Source organism: Oncorhynchus kisutch, linkage group LG30, assembly GCF_002021735.2.
Source record: "Oncorhynchus kisutch isolate 150728-3 linkage group LG30, Okis_V2, whole genome shotgun sequence".
Lineage (NCBI taxonomy): Eukaryota > Metazoa > Chordata > Actinopteri > Salmoniformes > Salmonidae > Oncorhynchus > Oncorhynchus kisutch.
Genome location: NC_034203.2, coordinates 44,741,157 through 44,768,598, shown reverse-complemented (window position 1 = coordinate 44,768,598; position 27,442 = coordinate 44,741,157). Strand labels below are relative to the sequence as shown.

Below are 27,442 nucleotides of genomic sequence, written 5' to 3'. Positions count from 1 at the left end.
GGCCTCACACAACCTCACGCGGGCCTCACACAACCTCACGTGGGCCTCACACAACCTCACACGGGCCAGAGTTTTTTTTTTCACACGTCTCAGAAACACCGTTTTTTCCTTCAAGCTGTTATTCAGCTCATCACTCACACACACACACACACACACACACACACACACACACACACACACACACACACACACACACACACACACACACGTTGTTACTCAGCTTGTCACACACACACACGTTGTTACTCAGCTCGCCACACACACACACACACGTTGTTACTCAGCTCGCCACACACACACACACACACACACACACACACACACACACACACACACACACGTTGTTACTCAGCTCGCCACACACACACACACACACACGTTGTTACTCAGCTCGTCACACACACACACACACACACACACACACACACGTTGTTACTCAGCTCGCCACACACACACACACACACGTTGTTACTCAGCTCGTCACACACACACACACACACACACACACACACACACACACACACACACACACACACACACACACACACGTTGTTACTCAGCTCGCCACACACACACACACACGTTGTTATTCTGCTTGTCTTGCTGGTCCAGACATTAAGGTGAAGCAGCTTAAACACTATTGATCAGGAGAGGGATTGATAATGCCTGTGGGGGGGGGGTGGGGGATTGATAATGCCTGTGGGGGGGGGAGATTGATCATGCCTGTGAGGGGGGGGGGGGGGGGGGAATTGATCATGCCTGTGGGGGGGGATTGATAATGCCTGTGGGGGGGGGGATTGGTCTAATGCACACGTGCACACACAGACTTATCCAACCACACACAGGCTACACACACACACACACACACACACACACATGAACACACAGACACATTGGCTACACACACCTCAACGAAGCCCCTACAATAGATTTCCTATTGAGCGGATAGTAGATCGTAAATCTCTCAGCCTCACCCCCTCGTTAGACTACTAAGCCGTAGAGTTCTGATCGAGTTGACCTGAAAGAGATGGTCAAACAGCTGCACACGGTTTCTCGCGCTCTCTCTCTCTCTGCGTTGAGAGAGCTAATGAAAACATGCATCAGGTGAAATAGACTGAAACGGTTGTATATATATATAGTCACGTGTGACCCGTTAGTATCTTCTGTAACAATGACTGTTTTTTCTTTCTGCATTAATGTTGCCTGGTGACTGAGATTTTGTTTGTATGGCTATTTTGAGTTTCAGTGTGGCCTCTCTCTCTCTCTCTCTCTCTCCCTTCTCGCTCCCTCCCGCTCGCTCGCTCTCCCCTCCTGCTCTCCCTCTCTCTCTGCATGGACACTATGCCTCCTCTCTCGCTCTCTCTCTCTGCGTGGACACTATGCCTCCTCTCTCTCTCTCTCTCTCTGCACGGACACTATCCCTCCTCCTTCCCCTCTCTCTCTCTCTCTCTCTCTCTCTCTGCGTGGACACTATGCCTCCTCCTTCCCCTCTCTCTCTCTCTCTCTCTGCACGGACACTATGCCTCCTCCTTCCCCCTCTCTCTCTCTCTCTCTCTCTCTCTCTGCGTGGACACTATGCCTCCTCCTTCTCCTCTCTCTCTCTCTCTCTCTCTCTCTCTCTCTCTCTCTCTCCTGCGTGGACACTGCCTCCTCCTTCCCTCCTCTCTCTCTCTCTGCGTGGACACTATGCCTCCTCCTTCCTCTCTCTCTCTCTCTCTCTCTCTGCGTGGACACTATGCCTCCTCCTTCCTCTCTCTCTCTCTCTCTCTCTGCGTGGACCACTATGCCTCCTCCTTCCCTCCTCTCTCTCTCTCTGCGTGGACACTATGCCTCCTCCTTCCCCTCTCTCTCTCTCTCTCTCTGCGTGGACACTATGCCTCCTCCTTCCCCTCTCTCTCTCTCTCTCTCTGCATGGACACTATGCCTCCTCCTTCTCCTCTCTCTCTCTCTCTCTCTGCGTGGACACTATGCCTCCTCCTTCCCCTCTCTCTCTCTCTCTCTCTCTCTCTCTCTCTGCGTGGACACTGCCTCCTCCTTCCCCTCTCTCTCTCTCTCTCTCTCTCTGCGTGGACACTATGCCTCCTCCTTCCCCTCTCTCTCTCTCTCTCTCTCTCTCTCTGCGTGGACACTATGCCTCCTCCTTCTCCTCTCTCTCTCTCTCTCTCTGCGTGGACACTGCCTCCTCCTTCCCTCCTCTCTCTCTCTCTGCGTGGACACTATGCCTCCTCCTTCCTCTCTCTCTCTCTCTCTCTCTCTGCGTGGACACTATGCCTCCTCCTTCCTCTCTCTCTCTCTCTCTCTCTCTGCGTGGACACTATGCCTCCTCCTTCCCTCCTCTCTCTCTCTCTGCGTGGACACTATGCCTCCTCCTTCCCCTCTCTCTCTCTCTCTGCGTGGACACTATGCCTCCTCCTTCCCCTCTCTCTCTCTCTCTCTCTGCATGGACACTATGCCTCCTCCTTCTCCTCTCTCTCTCTCTCTCTCTGCGTGGACACTATGCCTCCTCCTTCCCCTCTCTCTCTCTCTCTCTCTCTCTCTCTCTCTGCGTGGACACTGCCTCCTCCTTCCCCTCTCTCTCTCTCTCTCTCTCTCTGCGTGGACACTATGCCTCCTCCTTCCCCTCTCTCTCTCTCTCTCTCTCTCTCTCTCTCTCTCTCTCTCTCTGTCTCTCTCTCTCTCTCTCTCTGCGTGGACACTGCCCCCTCCTTCCCCTCTCTCTCTCTCTCTCTCTGCGTGGACACTATGCCTCCTCCTTCCCCTCTCTCTCTCTCTGCGTGGACACTATGCCTCCTCCTTCTCCTCTCTCTCTCTCTCTCTCTCTCTCTCTGCGTGGACACTATGCCTCCTCCTTCCCCTCTCTCTCTCTCTGCGTGGACACTATGCCTCCTCCTTCTCCTCTCTCTCTCTCTCTCTCTCTCTGCGTGGACACTATGCCTCCTCCTTCCCCTCTCTCTCTCTCTGCGTGGACACTATGCCTCCTCCTTCCCTCCTCTCTCTCTCTCTGCGTGGACACTATGCCTCCTCCTTCCCCCTCTCTCTCTCTCTCTGCGTGGACACTATGCCTCCTCCTTCCCCTCTCTCTCTCTCTCTCTCTCTGCATGGACACTATGCCTCCTCCTTCCCTCCTCTCTCTCTCTGCGTGGACACTATGCCTCCTCCTTCCCCCCTCTCTCTCTCTCTGCGTGGACACTATGCCTCCTCCTTCCCCTCTCTTTCTCTCTCTCTCTCTCTGCGTGGACACTATGCCTCCTCCTTCCCTCCTCTCTCTCTCTCTGCGTGGACACTATGCCTCCTCCTTCTCCTCTCTCTCTCTGCATGGACACTATGCCTCCTCCTTCCCCCTCTCTCTCTCTCTGCATGGACACTGTACCTCCTCTCAGCTGCCATACTGGTGACTCAGCTCACTACTCCGTACATCCGCATCGCGCCTGCGGCTGGTGACGACCAACTAACAGGTTAGACTCTCAGCTCAACCCATCTCTGGAGCATCACCTACATGTATGAGACAGCATGGGAGGGGGTTTGTTAATAACATGCATTTGTAGACTCTCTGCCCAGCACTTTGCCTTGCTTCTGTCTGTCTCGATTACTCTGTCCAACAGGCTAGCTTCTCCGCCCAACAGGCTAGCTTCTCTGCCCAACAGGCTAGCTTCTCTGCCCAACAGGCTAGCTTCTCTGTCCAACAGGCTAGCTTCTCTGTCCAACAGGCTAGCTTCTCTGTCCAACAGGCTAGCTTCTCCGCCCAACAGGCTAGCTTCTCTGTCTGTCCTAATTACTCTGTCCAACAGGCTAGCTTCTCCGCCCAACAGGCTAGCTTCTCCGCCCAACAGGCTAGCTTCTCCGCCCAACAGGACAGCTTCTCTTCCCAACAGGCTAGCTTCTCTGCCCAACAGGCTAGCTTCTCCGCCCAACAGGCTAGCTTCTCTGCCCAACAGGCTAGCTTCTCCGCCCAACAGGCTAGCTTCTCTGTCCAACAGGCTAGCTTCTCCGCCCAACAGGCTAGCTTCTCTGTCTGTCCTAATTACTCTGTCCAACTGGCTAGCTTCTCTGCCCAACAGGCCAGCTTCTCCGCCCAACAGGCTAGCTTCTCTGTCCAACAGGCTAGCTTCTCTGTCCAACAGGCTAGCTTCTCCGCCCAACAGGCTAGCTTCTCTGTCTGTCCTAATTACTCTGTCCAACAGGCTAGCTTCTCCGCCCAACAGGCTAGCTTCTCCGCCCAACAGGACAGCTTCTCTTCCCAACAGGCTAGCTTCTCTGCCCAACAGGCTAGCTTCTCCGCCCAACAGGCTAGCTTCTCTGTCTGTCCTAATTACTCTGTCCAACTGGCTAGCTTCTCTGCCCAACAGGCCAGCTTCTCCGCCCAACAGGCTAGCTTCTCTGTCCAACAGGCTAGCTTCTCTGTCCAACAGGCTAGCTTCTCTGTCCAACAGGCTAGCTTCTCTGTCCAACAGGCTAGCTTCTCCGCCCAACAGGCTAGCTTCTCTGTCTGTCCTAATTACTCTGTCCAACAGGCTAGCTTCTCCGCCCAACAGGCTAGCTTCTCCGCCCAACAGGCTAGCTTCTCCACCCAACAGGACAGCTTCTCTGCCCAACAGGCTAGCTTCTCCGCCCAACAGGCTAGCTTCTCCGCCCAACAGGCTAGCTTCTCTGTCCAACAGGCTAGCTTCTCTGTCCAACAGGCTAGCTTCTCCGCCCAACAGGCTAGCTTCTCTGTCTGTCCTAATTACTCTGTCCAACAGGCTAGCTTCTCTGCCCAACAGGCTAGCTTCTCCGCCCAACAGGCTAGCTTCGCCGCCCAACAGCATAGCATCTCTGCCCAACAGGCTAACTTCTCCGTCCAACAGGCTAGCTTCTCTATCCAACAGGCTAGCTTCTCTGTTTGTCTCGATTACTCTGTCCAACAGGCTAGCTTCTCTGTCTGTCTCGATTACTCTGTCCAACAGGCTAGCTTCTCCGCCCAAAAGGCTAGCTTCTCTATCCAACAGGCTAGCTTCTTTGTCTGTCCTAATTACTCTGTCCAACAGGCTAGCTTCTCTATCCAACAGACTAGCTTCTCCGCCCAACAGGCTAGCTTCTCCGTCCTACAGGCTAGCTTCTCTGTCTGTCCTAATTACTCCGCCCAACAGGCTAGCTTCTCCGTCCAACAGGCTAGCTTCTCTGTCCAACAGACTATTTTCTCTGTCCAACAGGCTAGCTTCTCTGTCTGTCCTAATTACTCTATCCAACAGGCTAACTTCTCTGTCTGTCCTAATTACTCTATCCAACAGGCTAGCTTCTCTGTCTGTCCTAATTACTCTATCCAACAGGCTAACTTCTCTGTCTGTCCTAATTACTCTATCCAACAGGCTAGCTTCTCTGTCTGTCCTAATTACTCTATCCAACAGGCTAGCTTCTCTGTCCAACAGGCTAGCTTCTCTGTCTGTCCTAATTACTCTATCCAACAGGCTAGCTTCTCTGTCCAACAGGCTAGATTCTCTATCCAACAGGCTAGCTTCTCTGTCCAACAGGCTAGCTTCTCTATCCAACAGGCTAGCTTCTCTATCCAACAGGCTAGCTTCTCTGTCTGCCCTAATTCCTCTATCCAACAGGCTAGCTTCTCTGTCCAACAGGCTAGCTTCTCTGTCCAACAGGCTAGCTTCTCTATCCAACAGGCTAGCTTCTCTGTCCAACAGACTAGCTTCTCTATCCAACAGACTAGCCTCTCTGTCTGTCCTAATTACTCCGTTCAACAGAGTAGCTTCTCTGTCTGTCCTAATATCTCTGTCTGACGGGATAGTATAGTCTAGATCAGTATATTGCAAGGGGACACCAATCAGATGCACATTTTAGTTCTAGCCCAACACTAATTCACACCTGTTTCAAATAAGCAACTTATCATCAAGCCTTTGATTATTTTAACAATGTGTTACTGCTGGGCTACATCAAATCCTAGTGTAGCGGTATGAAGAAATGGCGCCGGAGGAGATGGCCGCCGTTTTACTGTCTCCTAACCAATTGTGGTATTATGTGTTTTTTTTTGCGATATTTGTACATTATTCTGTACATAATGTATAGCAACCTTATCTTACGGAAGAAATTAGCTTCTAGATATCAGGACAGCGATCACTCACCTCGGATTAGACTAAGATATCTTCAACAACAAGCAGGACTCACAGGATATTCTCCAAACACCCCACAGGTCAGACATCCCAATTATTCGCAAAAGGAAGCGACGCAGAGGACGAAGAGCCGGATGCCTCGTCCGGACCCGCAGAGGACGAAGAGCCGGATGCCTCGTCCGGACCCGCAGAGGACGAAGAGCCGGATGCCTCGTCTGGACCCGCAGAGGACGAAGAGCCGGATGCCTCGTCTGGACCCGCAAAAGGCAATGAGGAAAACTGCCGTTACCATCAATATTACTCGCCAACGTGCAATCATTGGACAATTAACTAGACGAGTTACGATCAATAATATCCTACCAACGGGACATCAAAAACTGTAATATCCTATTCTTCACAGAATCGTGGCTGAATGACGACATGGATATTCAGCTAGCGGGATACACGCTGCACCGGCAGGATAGAACAGCACACCGTAAGACGAGGTGGGGGGCGGTCTCTGCATATTTGTAAACAACAGCTGGTGCACAAAATCTAAGGACGTCTCTAGATTTTGCTCGCCTGAAGTAGAGTATATTGTGATAAATTTCAGGCCACACTACTTGCCTAGAGAGTTCTCACATATACTTTTCGTGGCTGTTTATTTACCACCACAGACAGATGCTGGCACTAAGACCGCACTCAGTCAGCTGTATAAGGAAATAAGCAAACAGGAAACCACTCACCCAGAGGCGGCGCTCCTAGTGGCCAGAGACTTTAATGCAGGGAAACTTAAATCAGTTCTACCAAATCTCTATCAACATGTTAAATGTGCAACCAGAGGGAAGAAAATTGTAGATCACCTGTACTCCAACACAGAGATGCCTACAAAGCTCTCCCTCGCCCTCCATTTGGCAAATCCGACCACAATTCTATCCTCCTGATTCCTGCTTACAAGCAAAAATTAAAGCAAGAAGCACCAGTGACTTGGTCTAGAAAAAAATGGTCAGATGAAGCAGATGCTAAACTACAGGACTGCTTTGCTATCACAGACTGGAACATGTTTCAGGATTCTTCCGATGACATTGAGGAATACACCACATCAGTCACTGGCTTTATCAATAAGTGCATTAAGGAAGTCGTCCCCACAGTGACTGTACGTACATACCCCAACCAGAAGCCATGGATTTCAGGCAACACTCGCACTGAGCTAAAGGGTAGAGCTGCCGCTTTCAAGGTGAGGGACTCTAACCCGGAAGCTTACAAGAAATCCCGCTATGCCCTGCGACGAACCATCAAACAGGCAAAGCGTCAATACGGGGCTAAGATTGAATCATACTACACCGACTCCGACGCTCGTCGGATGTGGCAGGGCTTGCAAACTATTACAGACTACAAAGGGAAGCACAGCCGCGAGCTGCCCAGTGACACGAGCCGACCAGACGAGCTAAATCACTTCTATGCTCGCTTCGAGGCAAGCAACACTGAGACATGCATGAGAGCATCAGCTGTTCCGGATGACTGCGTGATCACGCTCTCCGTAGCCGACGTCAGTAAGACCTTTAAACAGGTCAACATACACAAGGCTGCGGGGCCAGACGGATTACCAGGACGTGTGCTCCGGGCATGTGCTGACCAACTGGCAGGTGTCTTCACAGAAATTTTCAACATGTCCCTGATTGAGTCTGTAATACCAACATGCTTCAAGCAGACCACCATAGTCCCTGTGCCCAAGAACACTAAGGCAACCTGCCTAAATGACTACAGACCTGTAGCACTTACGTCCGTTGCCATGAAGTGCTTTGAAAGGCTGGTAATGGCTCACCTCTGCACCATTATCCCAGAAAACCACTCCAATGTGCATACCGCCCTAACAGATACACAGATGATGCAATCTCTATTGCATTCCACACTGCCCTTTCCCACCTGGACAAAAGGAACACCTATGTGGGAATGCTGTTCATTGACTACAGCTCAGCGTTCAACACCATAGTGCCCTCAAAGCTCATCACCAAGCTAAGGAACCTGGGACTAAACACCTCCCTCTGCAACTGGATCCTGGACTTCCTGACAGGCTGCCACCAGGTGGTAAGGGTAGGTAACAACACATCTGCTACGCTGATCCTCAACACTGGAGCTCCCCAGGGGTGCGTGCTCAGTCCCCTCCTGTACTCTCTGTTCACCCACGACTGCATGGCCATGCACGACTCCAACACCATCACTAAGTTTGCTGACGACACAGTGGTGGGCCTGATCACCGACAACGACGAGACAGCCTATAGGGAGGAGGTTAGAGACCTGGCCGGGTGCTGCCAGAATAACAGCCTATCCCTCAACGTAACCAAGACAAAGGAGATGATTGTGGACTACAGGAAAAGGAGCACCGAGCACGTCCCCATTCTCATCGAAGGGGGTGTAGTGGAGCAGGTTGAGAGCTTCAAATTCCTTGGTGTCCACATCAACAACAAACTAGAATGGTCCAAACACACCAAGACAGTTGTGAAGAGGGCACGACAAAGCCTATTCCCCCTCAGGAAACTAAAAAGATTTGGCATGGGTCCTGAGATCCTCAAAAGGTTCTACAGCAGCATCCTCCTTGATACGGCAATTGCTCGGCCTCCGACCGCAAGGCTCTTCAGAGGGTAGTGTGTACGGCCCAGTACATCACTGGGGCAAAGCTGACTGCCATCCAGGACCTCTACACCAGGCGGTGTCAGAGGAAGGCCCTAAAAACCCACCACCTGCCAACCCCTCTTTTATGCTACTGCTACTCTCTGTTCATCATATATGCATAGTCACTTTAACCATATCTACAGTACATGTACATACTTCCTCAATCAGCCTGACTAACCGGTGTCTATAAATAGCCTCTACTCTCGCATACTCTTTTTTCAAATGTCTTTTTACTGTTGTTTCATTTCTTGACTTATCTACACACACACCTGTCCTATGGTGAAGCATCCTAACAGTAGAACACCTGTCCTATGGTGAAGCATCCTAACAGTAGACACCTGTCCTATGGTGAAGCATCCTAACAGTAGACACCTGTCCTATGGTGAAGCATCCTAACAGTAGACACCTGTCCTATGGTGAAGCATCCTAACAGTAGCACCTGTCCTATGGTGAAGCATCCTAACAGTAGACACCTGTCCTGTGAATATGTCTCATTATATATTCCATGAGATTTTAGTGAGCTGTCCTGTAGCATTGTCTCATTATATATTCCATGAGGTTTTAGTGAGCTGTCCTGTAGCATTGACAGAAGGAAGCATATCGGCTATAATAATGTATTGTGTTCCTCGTGATATACGGCAGATCTAGCTGCATGTATCTGACACCAATATCCCTGTCTCTGTTCTCTGTTCTCTGTGTGGACTGCCAATCCTCTCGAGCGGCACAGCGGTCTAAGGCATTACATCTCAGCGCTAGAGGCGTCACTACAGACACCCTGGTTCGAATCCAGGCTGAGTCACAACCGGACGCGATCGGGAGTCCCGTAGGGCGACGCACAATTGGCCCCAGCGTCGTCCAGGTTTGGCCCCGGGGGTAGGCCGTCATTATAAATAAGAATTTGTTTCTTAACTGGATTTGCCTTGTGGATAACATATACAAACTTGGACCTAGTTGGACACTGTAGACATTTGTAGTTTCCCAACTCAACCAGGTATTCTCTCCGTATATATTTATCTCGTTCGCTCTTTCTCCTCTCTCCCTGTCAGACTAGTCTGTAGTTATCCGATTGTCCTGGAAAAGGGAAAACCATTCAATCAGAGCAAGTTGATAGTGAATCCTTCACACCGGTGCTGTTTTCCTACCATTCTGAGTTAAACATCTATATTTGAATCCAATCAACGTATTAGATAGATGGAGAGAACATGTCAACCACACACAGAGAGAGAGAAAGAGAACAATTAGAGAGAGAGAGAGACAGAGAGAACAATGAGAGAGAGAGAGCGAGAGAATAAACCCAGTCAAGCAAAGATTTGTATCATAATGTCTCATTCATTATGTATCCAGAAGACAGCTGACATATAGACAGTTGGAATTCTAACTACGTGGTCGTTTTTTTCCTCAGACCCCAAGGATGCGTCCCAAATGGCACCCTATTCCCTATATAGTGCACTACTTTTAGACCAGAGTCCTATGGGGCCCTATTCCCTATATAGTGCACTACTTTAGACCAGAGTCCTATGGAACCCTATTCCCTATATAGTGCACTACTTTAGACCAGAGTCCTATGGAACCCTATTCACTATATAGTGCACTACTTTTAGACCAGAGTCCTATGGGGCCCTATTCCCTATATAGTGCACTACTTTAGACCATAACCCTATGGCACCCTATTCCCTATATAGTGGACTACTTTAGACCAGAGTCCTATAGAACACTATTCCCTATATAGGGCACTACTTTAGACCAGAGTCCTATAGAACCCTATTCCATATATAGTGCACTACTTTAGACCGGGGCCCAATACGGTTGACCCAAACCTGATATGTAGATTTATTTTTATTTTTAACATTTTACCTTTATTTAACTAGGCAAGTCAGTTAAGAACAAATTCTTATTTTCAATGACGGCCTAGGAACAGTGGGTTAACTGCCTGTTCAGGGGCAGAACAACAGATTTGTACCTTGTCAGCTCGGGGGATTTGAACTTGCAACCTTCCGGTTACTAGTCCAACACTCTAACTGCTAGGCTACCCTGCCACCCCACATAGGGACCTTTCTCATCTCGTCTGTTAAAGATAGACCCATAGACTGATACTAGAGGTGGAGGTGAGCAGGAGAGTATACCATCACCCTAAACAAGCCCATATAGTGATATTTAGTGACTGCAGAATACTGTAAAGTTACTCTAAGCAGGCCCACTTGCTAAGAGTATGGCGTCTGGTTTATTAAAGCTGGGGGTAGAAAAGACATCAACATTTTTTATGGAATGCTATTGGAGATAGAAGGTTCACTAGCAGTTTACAGGCCTATTTGAGAGACCTTGAACCCAAATGCAACCTGGATGGAATGAAACAGGCTGTTTTTCAACAGTGTTGAAAAGTAGTTGTTAGCTACTGTATTTTCTGAAAGTATTCAGATCCTTTGCTAAAATTGATTCAATTGCCCCCGTCCCGTCCCGTCCCGTCAATCTACACACAATACTCCATAACATTTTAAATAAAAAAATTTTGCTCTGGGGCAGGTTTTCATCAAGGATCTCTCTGTACTTTGCTCTGTTCATCTTTGCCCTCGATCCTTCCTGGTCTCCCTGATGCTGCCACCACCATGCTTCACCAACAGACGTGACTCTTGGCATTCAGCCCAAAGAGTTTCATCTTGTTTTTTCATCAGACCAGTTTCATTAGGTGCCTTTTGGCAAACTCCAAGCAGGCTGTCATGTGCCTTTTCCTGAGGAGTCTGGCCACTCTACCATAACTGCCTCATTGGTGGAGTGCTGCATAGATGGGAGAAACTTCCAGAAGGACAACCATCTCCACAGAGGAACTCTGGAGCTCTGTCAGAGTGACCATTGGGTTCTTGGTCACCTCCCTGACCAAGGCCCTTCTCCCCCGATTGTTCAGTTTGGCTGGGCGGCCAGCTCTAGGAAGAGTATTGGTGGTTCCAAACTTCTTCCATTTAAAAATGATGGAGGCCACTGTGTTCTTGGGGACCTTCAATGCTGCAGAAATGTTTTGGTACCCTTCCCCAGATCTGTGCCTCGACACAATCCTGTCTTGGAGCTCTACGGACAATTCCTTCGACCTCATGGCTTGGTTTTTGCTCTGACACCCACTGTCAACTGTGGAACCTTATAAAGACAGGTGTGAGCCTTTCCAAATCATGTCCAATCAATTTAATTTACCACAGGTGGACTCCAATGAGGTTGTTTTAACATCTCAAGGATGATCAATGGAAACAGGATGCACCTGAGCTCAATTTAGAGTCTCATAGCAAAGGGTCTGAATACTTGTGTAAATAAGGTATTTCTGTTTTATATTGTTTTTTATAAATTAGCAATAATGTCTGTTACGGCTTTCTAGTTGTGATGAAGGAGAGTCGGACCAAACTGCAGCGTGTCGATTGCGATCCATGTTTATTTAAACAAACGTAAACACGACTAAACACGAACACTACAAAACAATAAACGAAAACCGAAAACAGCCTATACTTGTGCAAACCAACAGAGAGGACAGAATGGACAATCACCCATGACAAACTCAAAGAATATGGCTGCCTAAATATGGTTCCCAATCAGAGACAACGATAAACACCTGCCTCTAATTGAGAACCACTCCAGACAGCCATAGACTTTGCTAGATAACCCCACTAGCTACAATCCCAATACATACACACCAAAACCCCAAGACAAAACACACCCCAATACAAAAACCCCATGCCACACCCTGGCCTGACCAAATACAGAAAGATAAACACAAAATACTTTGACCAGGGCGTGACAATGTCTGAAAACCTGTTTTGCCTTTTGTCACTATGGGGTATTGTGTGTAGATTAATAAGGGGTTTTATTTTTTATTTATTTAATCCATTTTTAGATTTAGGCTCTAACTTAACAAAAACATGTCAAAGGGGTCTGAATACATTCTGAAAGGCACCGTACGTACAATATTAAAAGGTTAGGGATATGTCTACCCTTAAACGCTGTACGACCATCTAAACAGAACATGGACAAGACCTATTAGACCAGATCAATGTCAGTGGATCTAGTACCACTATTACACGATCACCACTTAGGACCACTGGGGATTTCACCTAGTTTAGTAAAATAGCTAGGCATATTAGTAATAAATAACAGTAGGAGATATCTACTAATGTCTTCGTATGTTGTTGTATAGGAGAGATCACCCATAAGCCTGTTGTATAGGAGAGGTCACCCATAAGCCTGTTGTTGTATAGGAGAGGCCACCCATAAGCCTGTTGTATAGGAGAGGTCACCAATAAGCCCGTTGTTGTATAGGAGAGGTCACCCATACGCCTGTTGTTGTATAGGAGAGGCCACCCATAAGCCTGTTGTATAGGAGAGGCCACCCATAAGCCTGTTTGTGCAGTTGTTAATGTTATCTTGTTGTTGTTGTATAGGAGAGGTCACCCATAAGCCTGTTTGTGCAGTTGTTAATGTTGTCTTGTTGTTGTATAGGAGAGGTCACCCATAAGCCTGTTTGTGCAGTTGTTAATGTTGTCTTGTTGTTGTATAGGAGAGGTCACCCATAAGCCTGTTTGTGCAGTTGTTAATGTTGTCTTGTTGTTGTATAGGAGAGGCCACCCATAAGCCTGTCGCTGTGGAGCCAGAGAAACAGACAGACAACACAGTGAAGATAACCGGCGTAATCGCTGGCATCCTCCTCTTCGTCATCATCTTCCTCGGAGTCATCCTCCTCCTGAAGAAAAGGTGAGCCATTTAGTAGAAGATATATATGTTGTGTAAAGATTTATGTTGCTGTATGTTTCTATATGTTATATGTGTCCTATATATTTAATATATCGCCAGTCTGTGTTGATGTTATTTTCACGTCTAGAAACGCTGTCACACAGTGAGACAAACTGAAGAAGCCAAACACGGGGTACATTTGGACAGCTTGATCGTTTACAATTGTAATCTGGAAGAAGTTTTTTTTATTTTTTATAATTTTATTTTTTTATGAGTCCTCTTCCCCTGTTTTCTCTCCCTGAAGCACAGCAGTGTTGTCAGCGTTGTCAGCGCAAAACGTAAATAATGAATTTGATGATGTTGTTGATACGCTACATTACGTCTGTTTACAGCTATGAGAAACAGTTTGCTGTGAAAGATGAATGTCTCCACGGCCCAATCATATAAGACGCACCACCCCGTTCAATGACACTGGTTTGGAGACGGGAGGAAAAAGGAAAATATTGTGGAGGAATATAGAAGGGAAGATTAGAGAATAGGAGATTAGAAGGAAATAATGATGAAAGGCTGAAAGAGAGAAGGGGAAGGAAGAGAGGGAGGAGAGAGAGAGGGAATAGAGAGAGGAGTAGAAGAAAAAGAGAGGAGAGAGAGTGAATAGAGAGAGGAGTAGAAGAGAGAGGAGAGAGAGAGGGAATAGAGAGAGGAGTAGAAGAGAAAGAGAGGAGAGAGAAAGGGAATAGAGAGAGGAGTAGAAGAGAAAGAGAGTAGAGTGAGGGAATAGAGAGAGGAGTAGAAGAGAATGAGAAAACAGAGAACAGTCCCTGTTCTCCATGACACCCAGTAGCTTCAGGCTAAGTTTACATTATCCCCAGTCCCTGTTCTCCATGACACCCAGTAGCTTCAGGCTAAGTCTACATTATCCCCAGCCCCTGTTCTCCATGTCACCCAGTAGCTTCAGGCTAAGTTTACATTATCCCCAGCCCCTGTTCTACATGTCACCCAGTAGCTTCAGGCTAAGTTTACATTATCCCCAGCCCCTGTTCTCCATGTCACCCAGTAGCTTCAGGCTAAGTTTACATTATCCCCAGTCCCTGTTCTCCATGTCACCCAGTAGCTTCAGGCTAAGTTTACATTATCCCCAGCCCCTGTTCTCCACGTCACCCAGTAGCTTCAGGCTAAGTTTACATTATCCCCAGCCCCTGTTCTCCATGTCACCCAGTAGCTTCAGGCTACGTTTACATTATCCCCAGTCCCTGTTCTCCATGTCACCCAGTAGCTTCAGGCTAAGTTTACATTATCCCCAGCCCCTGTTCTCCGTGTCACCCAGTAGCTTCAGGCTAAGTTTACATTATCCCCAGCCCCTGTTCTCCATGTCATCCAGTAGCTTCAGGCTAAGTTTACATTATCCCCAGCCCCTGTTCTCCATGTCACCCAGTAGCTTCAGGCTAAGTTTACATTATCCCCAGCCCCTGTTCTCCATGTCACCCAGTAGCTTCAGGCTAAGTTTACATTATCCCCAGCCCCTGTTCTCCGTGTCAACCAGTAGCTTCAGGCTAAGTTTACATTATCCCCAGCCCCTGTTCTCCGTGTCACCCAGTAGCTTCAGGCTAAGTTTACATTATCCCCAGCCCCTGTTCTCCATGTCACCCAGTAGCTTCAGTCCCTGTTCTCCATGACAGCCAGTAGCTTCAGGCTAAGTTTACATTATCCCCAGCCCCTGTTCTCCATGTCACCCAGTAGCTTCAGGCTAAGTTTACATTATCCCCAGCCCCTGTTCTCCGTGTCAACCAGTAGCTTCAGGCTAAGTTTACATTATCCCCAGCCCCTGTTCTCCGTGTCACCCAGTAGCTTCAGGCTAAGTTTACATTATCCCCAGCCCCTGTTCTCCGTGTCACCCAGTAGCTTCAGGCTAAGTTTACATTATCCCCAGCCCCTGTTCTCCGTGTCACCCAGTAGCTTCAGGCTAAGTTTACATTATCCCCAGCCCCTGTTCTCCATGTCAATCAGTAGCTTCAGGCTAAGTTTACATTATCCCCAGCCCCTGTTCTCCGTGTCACCCAGTAGCTTCAGGCTAAGTTTACATTATCCCCAGCCCCTGTTCTCCGTGTCAACCAGTAGATTCAGGCTAAGTTTACATTATACCCAGCCCCTGTTCTCCATGTCACCCAGTAGCTTCAGGCTAAGTTTACATTATCCCCAGCCCCTGTTCTCCATGTCACCCAGTAGCTTCAGGCTAAGTTTACATTATCCCCAGCCCCTGTTCTCCGTGTCAACCAGTAGCTTCAGGCTAAGTTTACATTATCCCCAGCCCCTGTTCTCCATGTCACCCAGTAGCTTCAGGCTAAGTTTACATTATCCCCAGCCCCTGTTCTCCGTGTCACCCAGTAGCTTCAGGCTAAGTTTACATTATCCCCAGCCCCTGTTATCCATGTCACCCAGTAGCTTCAGGCTAAGTTTACATTATCCCCAGCCCCTGTTCTCCGTGTCACCCAGTAGCTTCAGGCTAAGTTTACATTATCCCCAGCCCCTGTTCTCCGTGTCACCCAGTAGCTTCAGGCTAAGTTTACATTATCCCCAGCCCCTGTTCTCCGTGTCACCCAGTAGCTTCAGGCTAAGTTTACATTATCCCCAGCCCCTGTTCTCCATGTTAATCAGTAGCTTCAGGCTAAGTTTACATTATCCCCAGCCCCTGTTCTCCGTGTCCCCCAGTAGCTTCAGGCTAAGTTTACATTATCCCCAGCCCCTGTTCTCCATGTCACCCAGTAGCTTCAGGCTAAGTTTACATGATCCTCAGTCCCTGTTCTCCGTGTCACCCAGTAGCTTCAGGCTAAGTTTACATTATCCCCAGCCCCTGTTCTCCGTGTCACCCAGTAGCTTCAGGCTAAGTTTACATTAACCCCAGCCCATGTTCTCCATGACACCCAGTAGCTTCAGGCTAAGTTTACATTATCCCCAGCCCCTGTTCTCCGTGTCACCCAGTAGCTTCAGGCTAAGTTTACATTATCCCCAGCCCCTGTTCTCCATGTCACCCAGTAGCTTCAGGCTAAGTTTACATTATCCCCAGCCCCTGTTCTCCGTGTCAACCAGTAGCTTCAGGCTAAGTTTACATTAACCCCAGCCCATGTTCTCCATGACACCCAGTAGCTTCAGGCTAAGTTTACATTATCCCCAGCCCCTGTTCTCCGTGTCACCCAGTAGCTTCAGGCTAAGTTTACATTATCCCCAGCCCCTGTTCTCCATGTCACCCAGTAGCTTCAGGCTAAGTTTACATTATCCCCAGCCCCTGTTCTCCGTGTCAACCAGTAGCTTCAGGCTAAGTTTACATTATCCCCAGCCCCTGTTCTTCGTGTCACCCAGTAGCTTCAGGCTACGTTTACATTATCCCCAGCCCCTGTTCTCCATGTCACCCAGTAGCTTCAGGCTAAGTTTACATTATCCCCAGCCCCTGTTCTCCGTGTCACCCAGTAGCTTCAGGCTAAGTTTACATTATCCCCAGCCCCTGTTCTCCGTGTCAACCAGTAGCTTCAGGCTAAGTTTACATTATCCCCAGCCCCTGTTCTCCATGTCACCCAGTAGCTTCAGGCTAAGTTTACATTATCCCCAGCCCCTGTTCTCCGTGTCAACCAGTAGCTTCAGGCTAAGTTTACATTATCCCCAGCCCCTGTTCTCCATGTCACCCAGTAGCTTCAGGCTAAGTTTACATTATCCCCAGCCCCTGTTCTCCGTGTCACCCAGTAGCTTCAGGCTAAGTTTACATTATCCCCAGCCCCTGTTCTCCGTGTCACCCAGTAGCTTCAGGCTAAGTTTACATTATCCCCAGCCCCTGTTCTCCATGTCACCCAGTAGCTTCAGGCTAAGTTTACATTATCCCCAGCCCCTGTTCTCCGTGTCACCCAGTAGCTTCAGGCTAAGTTTACATTATCCCCAGCCCCTGTTCTCCGTGTCACCCAGTAGCTTCAGGCTAAGTTTACATTATCCCCAGCCCCTGTTCTCCATGTCACCCAGTAGCTTCAGGCTAAGTTTACATGATCCTCAGTCCCTGTTCTCCGTGTCACCCAGTAGCTTCAGGCTAAGTTTACATTATCCCCAGCCCCTGTTCTCCGTGTCACCCAGTAGCTTCAGGCTAAGTTTACATTATCCCCAGCCCCTGTTCTCCGTGTCACCCAGTAGCTTCAGGCTAAGTTTACATTATCCCCAGCCCCTGTTCTCCATGTCAATCAGTAGCTTCAGGCTAAGTTTACATTATCCCCAGCCCCTGTTCTCCGTGTCACCCAGTAGCTTCAGGCTAAGTTTACATTATCCCCAGCCCCTGTTCTCCATGTCACCCAGTAGCTTCAGGCTAAGTTTACATTAACCCCAGCCCATGTTCTCCATGACACCCAGTAGCTTCAGGCTAAGTTTACATTATCCCCAGGCCCTGTTCTCCGTGTCACCCAGTAGCTTCAGGCTAAGTTTACATTATCCCCAGCCCCTGTTCTCCATGTCACCCAGTAGCTTCAGGCTAAGTTTACATTATCCCCAGCCCCTGTTCTCCGTGTCAACCAGTAGCTTCAGGCTAAGTTTACATTATCCCCAGCCCCTGTTCTCCGTGTCACCCAGTAGCTTCAGGCTAAGTTTACATTATCCCCAGCCCCTGCTCTCCGTGTCACCCAGTAGCTTCAGGCTAAGTTTACATTATCCCCAGCCCCTGTTCTCCGTGTCACCCAGTAGCTTCAGGCTAAGTTTACATTATCCCCAGCCCCTGTTCTCCGTGTCACCCAGTAGCTTCAGGCTAAGTTTACATGATCCTCAGTCCCTGTTCTCCGTGTCACCCAGTAGCTTCAGGCTAAGTTTACATTATTCCCAGCCCCTGTTCTCCGTGTCACCCAGTAGCTTCAGGCTAAGTTTACATTATCCCCAGCCCCTGTTCTCCGTGTCACCCAGTAGCTTCAGGCTAAGTTTACATTATCCCCAGCCCCTGTTCTCCATGTCAATCAGTAGCTTCAGGCTAAGTTTACATTATCCCCAGCCCCTGTTCTCCGTGTCACCCAGTAGCTTCAGGCTAAGTTTACATTATCCCCAGCCCCTGTTCTCCATGTCACCCAGTAGCTTCAGGCTAAGTTTACATTAACCCCAGCCCATGTTCTCCATGACACCCAGTAGCTTCAGGCTAAGTTTACATTATCCCCAGGCCCTGTTCTCCGTGTCACCCAGTAGCTTCAGGCTAAGTTTACATTATCCCCAGCCCCTGTTCTCCATGTCACCCAGTAGCTTCAGGCTAAGTTTACATTATCCCCAGCCCCTGTTCTCCGTGTCAACCAGTAGCTTCAGGCTAAGTTTACATTATCCCCAGCCCCTGTTCTCCGTGTCACCCAGTAGCTTCAGGCTAAGTTTACATTATCCCCAGCCCCTGCTCTCCGTGTCACCCAGTAGCTTCAGGCTAAGTTTACATTATCCCCAGCCCCTGTTCTCCGTGTCACCCAGTAGCTTCAGGCTAAGTTTACATTATCCCCAGCCCCTGTTCTCCATGTCACCCAGTAGCTCCAGGCTAAGTTTACATTATCCCCAGCCCCTGTTCTCCGTGTCACCCAGTAGCTTCAGGCTAAGTTTACATGATCCTCAGTCCCTGTTCTCCGTGTCACCCAGTAGCTTCAGGCTAAGTTTACATTATCCCCAGCCCCTGTTCTCCGTGTCACCCAGTAGCTTCAGGCTAAGTTTACATTATCCCCAGCCCCTGTTCTCCGTGTCACCCAGTAGCTTCAGGCTAAGTTTACATTATCCCCAGCCCCTGTTCTCCATGTCAATCAGTAGCTTCAGGCTAAGTTTACATTATCCCCAGCCCCTGTTCTCCGTGTCACCCAGTAGCTTCAGGCTAAGTTTACATTATCCCCAGCCCCTGTTCTCCGTGTCAACCAGTAGCTTCAGGCTAAGTTTACATTATCCCCAGCCCCTGTTCTCCGTGTCACCCAGTAGCTTCAGGCTAAGTTTACATTATCCCCAGCCCCTGTTCTCCGTGTCACCCAGTAGCTTCAGGCTAACTTTACATTATCCCCAGCCCCTGTTCTCCGTGTCACCCAGTAGCTTCAGGCTAAGTTTACATTATCCCCAGCCCCTGTTCTCCATGTCACCCAGTAGCTTCAGGCTAAGTTTACATGATCCTCAGTCCCTGTTCTCCGTGTCACCCAGTAGCTTCAGGCTAAGTTTACATTATCCCCAGCCCCTGTTCTCCGTGTCACCCAGTAGCTTCAGGCTAAGTTTACATTATCCCCAGCCCCTGTTCTCCATGTCAATCAGTAGCTTCAGGCTAAGTTTACATTATCCCCAGCCCCTGTTCTCCGTGTCACCCAGTAGCTTCAGGCTAAGTTTACATTATCCCCAGCCCCTGTTCTCCATGTCACCCAGTAGCTTCAGGCTAAGTTTACATTAACCCCAGCCCCTGTTCTCCATGACACCCAGTAGCTTCAGGCTAAGTTTACATTATCCCCAGCCCCTGTTCTCCGTGTCACCCAGTAGCTTCAGGCTAAGTTTACATTATCCCCAGCCCCTGTTCTCCATGTCAATCAGTAGCTTCAGGCTAAGTTTACATTATCCCCAGCCCCTGTTCTCCGTGTCACCCAGTAGCTTCAGGCTAAGTTTACATTATCCCCAGCCCCTGTTCTCCATGTCACCCAGTAGCTTCAGGCTAAGTTTACATTATCCCCAGCCCCTGTTCTCCGTGTCACCCAGTAGCTTCAGGCTAAGTTTACATTATCCCCAGCCCCTGTTCTCCGTGTCACCCAGTAGCTTCAGGCTAAGTTTACATTATCCCCAGCCCCTGTTCTCCGTGTCACCCAGTAGCTTCAGGCTAAGTTTACATTATCCCCAGCCCCTGTTCTCCATGTCAATCAGTAGCTTCAGGCTAAGTTTACATTATCCCCAGCCCCTGTTCTCCGTGTCACCCAGTAGCTTCAGGCTAAGTTTACATTATCCCCAGCCCCTGTTCTCCATGTCACCCAGTAGCTTCAGGCTAAGTTTACATTAACCCCAGCCCCTGTTCTCCATGACACCCAGTAGCTTCAGGCTAAGTTTACATTATCCCCAGCCCCTGTTCTCCGTGTCACCCAGTAGCTTCAGGCTAAGTTTACATTATCCCCAGCCCCTGTTCTCCATGTCACCCAGTAGCTTCAGGCTAAGTTTACATTATCCCCAGCCCCTGTACTCCGTGTCAACCAGTAGCTTCAGGCTAGGTTTACATTATCCCCAGCCCCTGTTCTCCATGTCACCCAGTAGCTCCAGGCTAAGTTTACATTATCCCCAGCCCCTGTTCTCCGTGTCACCCAGTAGCTTCAGGCTAAGTTTACATTATCCCCAGCCCCTGTTCTCCATGTCACCCAGTAGCTTCAGGCTAAGTTTACATTATCCCCAGCCCCTGTTCTCCGTGTCACCCAGTAGCTTCAGGCTAAGTTTACATTATCCCCAGCCCCTGTTCTCCGTGTCAACCAGTAGCTTCAGGCTAAGTTTACATTATCCCCAGCCCCTGTTCTCCATGTCACCCAGTAGCTTCAGGCTAAGTTTACATTATCCCCAGCCCCTGTTCTCCGTGTCAACCAGTAGCTTCAGGCTAAGTTTACATTATCCCCAGCCCCTGTTCTCCATGTCACCCAGTAGCTTCAGGCTAAGTTTACATTATCCCCAGCCACTGTTCTCCTTGTCACCCAGTAGCTTCAGGCTAAGTTTACATTATCCCCAGCCCCTGTTCTCCATGTCACCCAGTAGCTTCAGGCTAAGTTTACATTATCCCCAGCCCCTGTTCTCCGTGTCACCCAGTAGCTTCAGGCTAAGTTTACATTATCCCCAGCCCCTGTTCTCCGTGTCACCCAGTAGCTTCAGTCCCTGTTCTCCATGACAGCCAGTAGCTTCAGGCTAAGTTTACATTATCCCCAGCCCCTGTTCTCCATGTCACCCAGTAGCTTCAGGCTAAGTTTACATTATCCCCAGCCCCTGTTCTCCGTGTCAACCAGTAGCTTCAGGCTAAGTTTACATTATCCCCAGCCCCTGTTCTCCGTGTCACCCAGTAGCTTCAGGCTAAGTTTACATTATCCCAGCCCCTGTTCTCCGTGTCACCCAGTAGCTTCAGGCTAAGTTTACATTATCCCCAGCCCGGTTCTCCGTGTCAACCAGTAGCTTCAGGCTAAGTTACATTAATCCCAGCCCCTGTTCTCCATGTCACCAGTAGCTTCAGGCTAAGTTTACATTATCCCCAGCCCCTGTTCTCCAGTGTCACCCAGTAGCTTCAGGCTAAGTTTACATTATCCCCAGCCCCTGTTCTCCATGTCAACCCAGTAGCTTCAGGCTAAGTTTACATTAATCCCCAGCCCCTGTTCTCCAGTGTCAACCCAGTAGGCTTCAGGCTAAGTTTACATTAATCCCCAGCCCCTGTTCTCCAGTGTCACCCAGTAGCTTCAGGCTAAGTTTACATTATCCCCAGCCCCTGTTCTCCAGTGTCACCCCAGTAGCTTCAGGCTAAGTTTACATTATCCCCAGCCCCTGTTCTCCAGTGTCACCCAGTAGCTTCAGGCTAAGTTACATTATCCCCAGCCCCTGTTCTCCAGTGTCAACCAGTAGCTTCAGGCTAAGTTTACATTATCCCCAGCCCCTGTTCTCCGTGTCACCCAGTAGCTTCAGGCTAAGTTTACATTATCCCCAGCCCCTGTTCTCCGTGTCCCCCAGTAGCTTCAGGCTAAGTTTACATTATCCACAGCCCCTGTTCTCCATGTCACCCAGTAGCTTCAGGCTAGTTTACATGATCCCTCAGTCCCCTGTTCTCCGTGTCAACCCAGTAGCTTCAGGCTCAGTTTACATTATCCCCAGCCCCTGTTCTCCGTGTCACCCAGTAGCTTCAGGCTAAGTTTACATTATCCCCAGCCCATGTTCTCCGATGACACCCAGTAGCTTCAGGCTAAGTTACATTATCCCCAGCACCTGTTCTCCATGTCACCCAGTAGCTTCAGGCTAAGTTACATTATCCCCAGCCCCTGTTTCTCCGTGTCAACCCAGTAGCTTCAGGCTAAGTTTACATTATCCCAGCCCCTGTTCTCCGTGTCAACCAGTAGCTTCAGGCTAAGTTTACATTACCCCAGCCCATGTTCTCCAGTGATCACCCAGTAGCTTCAGGCTAAGTTTACATTATCCCCAGCCCTGTTCTCTCGTGTCACCCAGTAGCTTCAGGCTAAGTTTACATTATCCCAGCCCCTGTTCTCCATGTCACCCAGTAGCTTCAGGCTAAGTTTACATTATCCCCAGCCCCTGTTCTCCGTGTCACCCAGTAGCTTCAGGCTAAGTTTACATTATCCCCAGCCCTGTTCTCCGTGTCACCCAGTAGCTTCAGGCTAAGTTTACATTATCCCCAGCCCCTGTTCTCCGTGTCACCCAGTAGCTTCAGGCTAAGTTTACATTATCCCCAGCCCCTGTTCTCCGTGTCAACCAGTAGCTTCAGGCTAAGTTTACATTATCCCCAGCCCCTGTTCTCCGTGTCACCCAGTAGCTTCAGGCTAAGTTTACATTATCCCCAGCCCCTGTTCTCCATGTCACCCAGTAGCTTCAGGCTAAGTTTACATTATCCCCAGCCCCTGTTCTCCGTGTCACCCAGTAGCTTCAGGCTAAGTTTACATTATCCCCAGCCCCTGTTCTCCGTGTCACCAGTAGCTTCAGGCTAAGTTTACATTATCCCCAGCCCCTGTTCTCCATGTCACCCAGTAGCTTCAGGCTAAGTTTACATTATCCCCAGCCCCTGTTCTTCCGTGTCAACCAGTAGCTTCAGGCTAAGTTTACATTATCCCAGCCCCTGTTCTCCGTGTCACCCAGTAGCTTCAGGCTAAGTTTACATTATCCCAGCCCCTGTTCTCCGTGTCACCCAGTAGCTTCAGGCTAAGTTACATTATCCCCAGCCCCTTTCTCCGTGTCACCCAGTAGCTTCAGGCTAAGTTCCATTATCCCCAGCCCCTGTTCTCCATGTCACCCGTAGCTTCAGGCTAAGTTTACATTATCCCCACCCCCTGTCTCCAGTGTCACCAGTGCTAGCTTCAGGCTAAGTTTACATGATCCTCAGTCCCTGTTCTCGTGTCACCCAGTAGCTCAGGCTAAGTTTACATTATCCCCAGCCCCTGTTCTCCAGTGTCACCCCGTAGCTATTCAGGCTAAGTTGACATTATCCCCAGCCCTGTTCTCCGTGTAACCCAGTAGCTTCAGGCTAAGTTTACATTATCCCCAGCCCCTGTTCTTCCTGTCACCCAGTAGCTTCAGGCTAAGTTTACATTATCCCAGCCCCTGTTCTCCGTGTCACCCAGTAGCTTCAGGCTAAGTTTACATTATCCCCAGCCCCTGTTCTCCGTGTCCCCAGTAGCTTCAGGCTAAGTTTACATTATCCCCAGCCCCTGTTCTCCAGTGTCACCCAGTAGCTTCAGGCTAAGTTTACATTAATCCCCAGCCCCTGTTCTCCATGTCACACCAGTAGCTTCAGGCTAGTTACATTATCCCCAGCCCTGTTCTCCAGTGTCACCCAGTAGCTTCAGGCTAAGTTTACATTATCCCCAGCCCCTGTTCTCCGTGTCAACCCAGTAGCTTCAGGCTAAGTTTACATTAATCCCCAGCCCCTGTTCTCCAGTGTCACCCAGTAGCTTCAGGCTAAGTTTACATTATCCCAGCCCCTGTCTCTCCGTGTCACCCAGTAGCTTCAGGCTAAGTTTACATTATCCCAGCCCCTGTTCTCCGTGTCACCCAGTAGCTTCAGGCTAAGTTTACATTATCCCCAGCCCCTGTTCTCCGTGTCACCCAGTAGCTTCAGGGCTAAGTTTACATTATCCCCAGCCCCTGTTTCTCCATGTCAATCCAGTAGCTTCAGGCTAAGTTTACATTATCCCCAGCCCCTGTTCTCCCGTGTCACCAGTAGCTTCAGGCTAAGTTTTACATTATCCCCAGCCCCTGTTCTCCGTGTCACCAGTAGCTTCAGGCTAAGTTTACATTATCCCCAGCCCCTGTTCTCCGTGTCACCCAGTAGCTTCAGGCTAAGTTTACATTATCCCCAGCCCCTGTTCTCCGTGTCACCAGTAGCTTCAGGCTAAGTTTACATTATCCCCAGCCCCTGTTCTCCGATGTCACCAGTAGCTTCAGGCTAAGTTTACATTATCCCCAGCCCCTGTTCTCCATGTCACCCAGTAGCTTCAGGCTAAGTTTACATTATCCCCAGCCCCTGTTCTCCCGTGTCAACCAGTAGCTTCAGCTAAGTTTACTTATCCCCAGCCCCTGTTCTCCGTGTCACCAGTGCTTCAGGCTAGTTTACATTATCCCCAGCCCCTGTTCTCCGTGTCACCCAGTAGCTTCAGGCTAAGTTTACATTATCCCCCAGCCCCTGTTCTCCGTGTCACCCAGTAGCTTCAGGCTAAGTTTACATTATCCCCAGCCCCTGTTCTCCATGTCACCCAGTAGCTTCAGGCTAAGTTTACATTATCCCCAGCCCCTGTTCTCCGTGTCACCCAGTAGCTTCAGGCCTAAGTTTACATATCCCCAGCCCCTGTTTCTCCGTGTCAACCAGTAGCTTCAGGCTAAGTTTACATTATCCCCAGCCCCTGTTCTCCATGTCACCCAGTAGCTTTCAGGCTAAGTTTACATTATCCCCAGCCCCTGTTCTCCGTGTCAACCAGTAGCTTCAGGCTAAGTTTACATTATCCCCAGCCCCTGTTCTCCATGTTCACCCAGTAGCTTCAGGCTAAGTTTACCATTATCCCCAGCCCCTGTTCTCCGTGTCAACCAGTAGCTTCAGGCTAAGTTTACATTATCCCACAGCCCCTGTTCTCATGTCACCCAGTAGCTTCAGGCTAAGTTTACATTATCCCCAGCCCCTGTTCTCCGTGTCAACCAGTAGCTTCAGGCTAAGTTTACATTATCCCCAGCCCCTGTTCTCCCTGTAACCCAGTAGCTTCAGGCTAAGTTTACATTATCCCCAGCCCCATGTTCTCCTTGTCACCCAGTAGCTTCAGGCTAAGTTTACATTATCCCCAGCCCCTGTTCTCCATGTCACCCAGTAGCTTTCAGGTTACATTATCCCCCAGCCCCTGTTCTCCGTGTCACCCAGTAGCTTCAGGCTAAGTTTACATTATCCACAGACCCTGTTCTCCGTTTGCACCCAGTTAGCTTCAGTCCCTGTTCTCATGACAGCCAGTAGCTTCAGGCTAAGTTTACATTATCCCCAGCCCCTGTTCTCATGTCACCAGTAGCTCAGGCTAAGTTACATTATCCCCAGCCCCTGTTCTCCGTGTCAACCAGTAGCTCAGCTAAGTTACATTTATCCCCAGCCCCTGTTCTCCGTGTCACCCAGTAGCTTCAGGCTAAGTTTACATTATCCCCAGCCCCTGTTCTCCGTGTCACCCAGTAGCTTCAGGCTAAGTTTACATTATCCCAGCCCCTGTTCTCCGTGTCACCCAGTAGCTTCAGGCTAAGTTTACATTATCCCCAGCCCCTGTTCTCCATGTCAATCAGTAGCTTCAGGCTAAGTTTACATTATCCCCAGCCCCTGTTCTCCGTGTCAACCAGTAGATTCAGGCTAAGTTTACATTATACCCAGCCCCTGTTCTCCATGTCACCCAGTAGCTTCAGGCTAAGTTTACATTATCCCCAGCCCCTGTTCTCCATGTCACCCAGTAGCTTCAGGCTAAGTTTACATTATCCCCAGCCCCTGTTCTCCGTGTCAACCAGTAGCTTCAGGCTAAGTTTACATTATCCCCAGCCCCTGTTCTCCATGTCACCCAGTAGCTTCAGGCTAAGTTTACATTATCCCCAGCCCCTGTTCTCCGTGTCACCCAGTAGCTTCAGGCTAAGTTTACATTATCCCCAGCCCCTGTTCTCCATGTCACCCAGTAGCTTCAGGCTAAGTTTACATTATCCCCAGCCCCTGTTCTCCGTGTCACCCAGTAGCTTCAGGCTAAGTTTACATTATCCCCAGCCCCTGTTCTCCATGTTAATCAGTAGCTTCAGGCTAAGTTTACATTATCCCCAGCCCCTGTTCTCCGTGTCCCCCAGTAGCTTCAGGCTAAGTTTACATTATCCCCAGCCCCTGTTCTCCATGTCACCCAGTAGCTTCAGGCTAAGTTTACATGATCCTCAGTCCCTGTTCTCCGTGTCACCCAGTAGCTTCAGGCTAAGTTTACATTATCCCCAGCCCCTGTTCTCCGTGTCACCCAGTAGCTTCAGGCTAAGTTTACATTAACCCCAGCCCATGTTCTCCATGACACCCAGTAGCTTCAGGCTAAGTTTACATTATCCCCAGCCCCTGTTCTCCGTGTCACCCAGTAGCTTCAGGCTAAGTTTACATTATCCCCAGCCCCTGTTCTCCATGTCACCCAGTAGCTTCAGGCTAAGTTTACATTATCCCCAGCCCCTGTTCTCCGTGTCAACCAGTAGCTTCAGGCTAAGTTTACATTAACCCCAGCCCATGTTCTCCATGACACCCAGTAGCTTCAGGCTAAGTTTACATTATCCCCAGCCCCTGTTCTCCGTGTCACCCAGTAGCTTCAGGCTAAGTTTACATTATCCCCAGCCCCTGTTCTCCATGTCACCCAGTAGCTTCAGGCTAAGTTTACATTATCCCCAGCCCCTGTTCTCCGTGTCAACCAGTAGCTTCAGGCTAAGTTTACATTATCCCCAGCCCCTGTTCTCCGTGTCACCCAGTAGCTTCAGGCTACGTTTACATTATCCCCAGCCCCTGCTCTCCGTGTCACCCAGTAGCTTCAGGCTAAGTTTACATTATCCCCAGCCCCTGTTCTTCGTGTCACCCAGTAGCTTCAGGCTAAGTTTACATTATCCCCAGCCCCTGTTCTCCATGTCACCCAGTAGCTTCAGGCTAAGTTTACATTATCCCCAGCCCCTGTTCTCCGTGTCACCCAGTAGCTTCAGGCTAAGTTTACATTATCCCCAGCCCCTGTTCTCCGTGTCAACCAGTAGCTTCAGGCTAAGTTTACATTATCCCCAGCCCCTGT

General features: G+C 49.4%; 1 protein-coding gene across 1 annotated transcript in view; it reads left to right on the top strand.

Moving 5' to 3' along the window:
• The window catches only part of LOC109880607 (receptor-type tyrosine-protein phosphatase mu-like), a 432,469-nt gene that overhangs the window by 267,150 nt on the left and 137,877 nt on the right, over positions 1-27,442 (top strand). Inside the window, 2 exon segments of the mRNA XM_031810129.1 lie at positions 3,381-3,455; positions 13,340-13,475. Of these exon segments, the coding sequence (XP_031665989.1) occupies positions 3,381-3,455; positions 13,340-13,475 (211 nt within the window).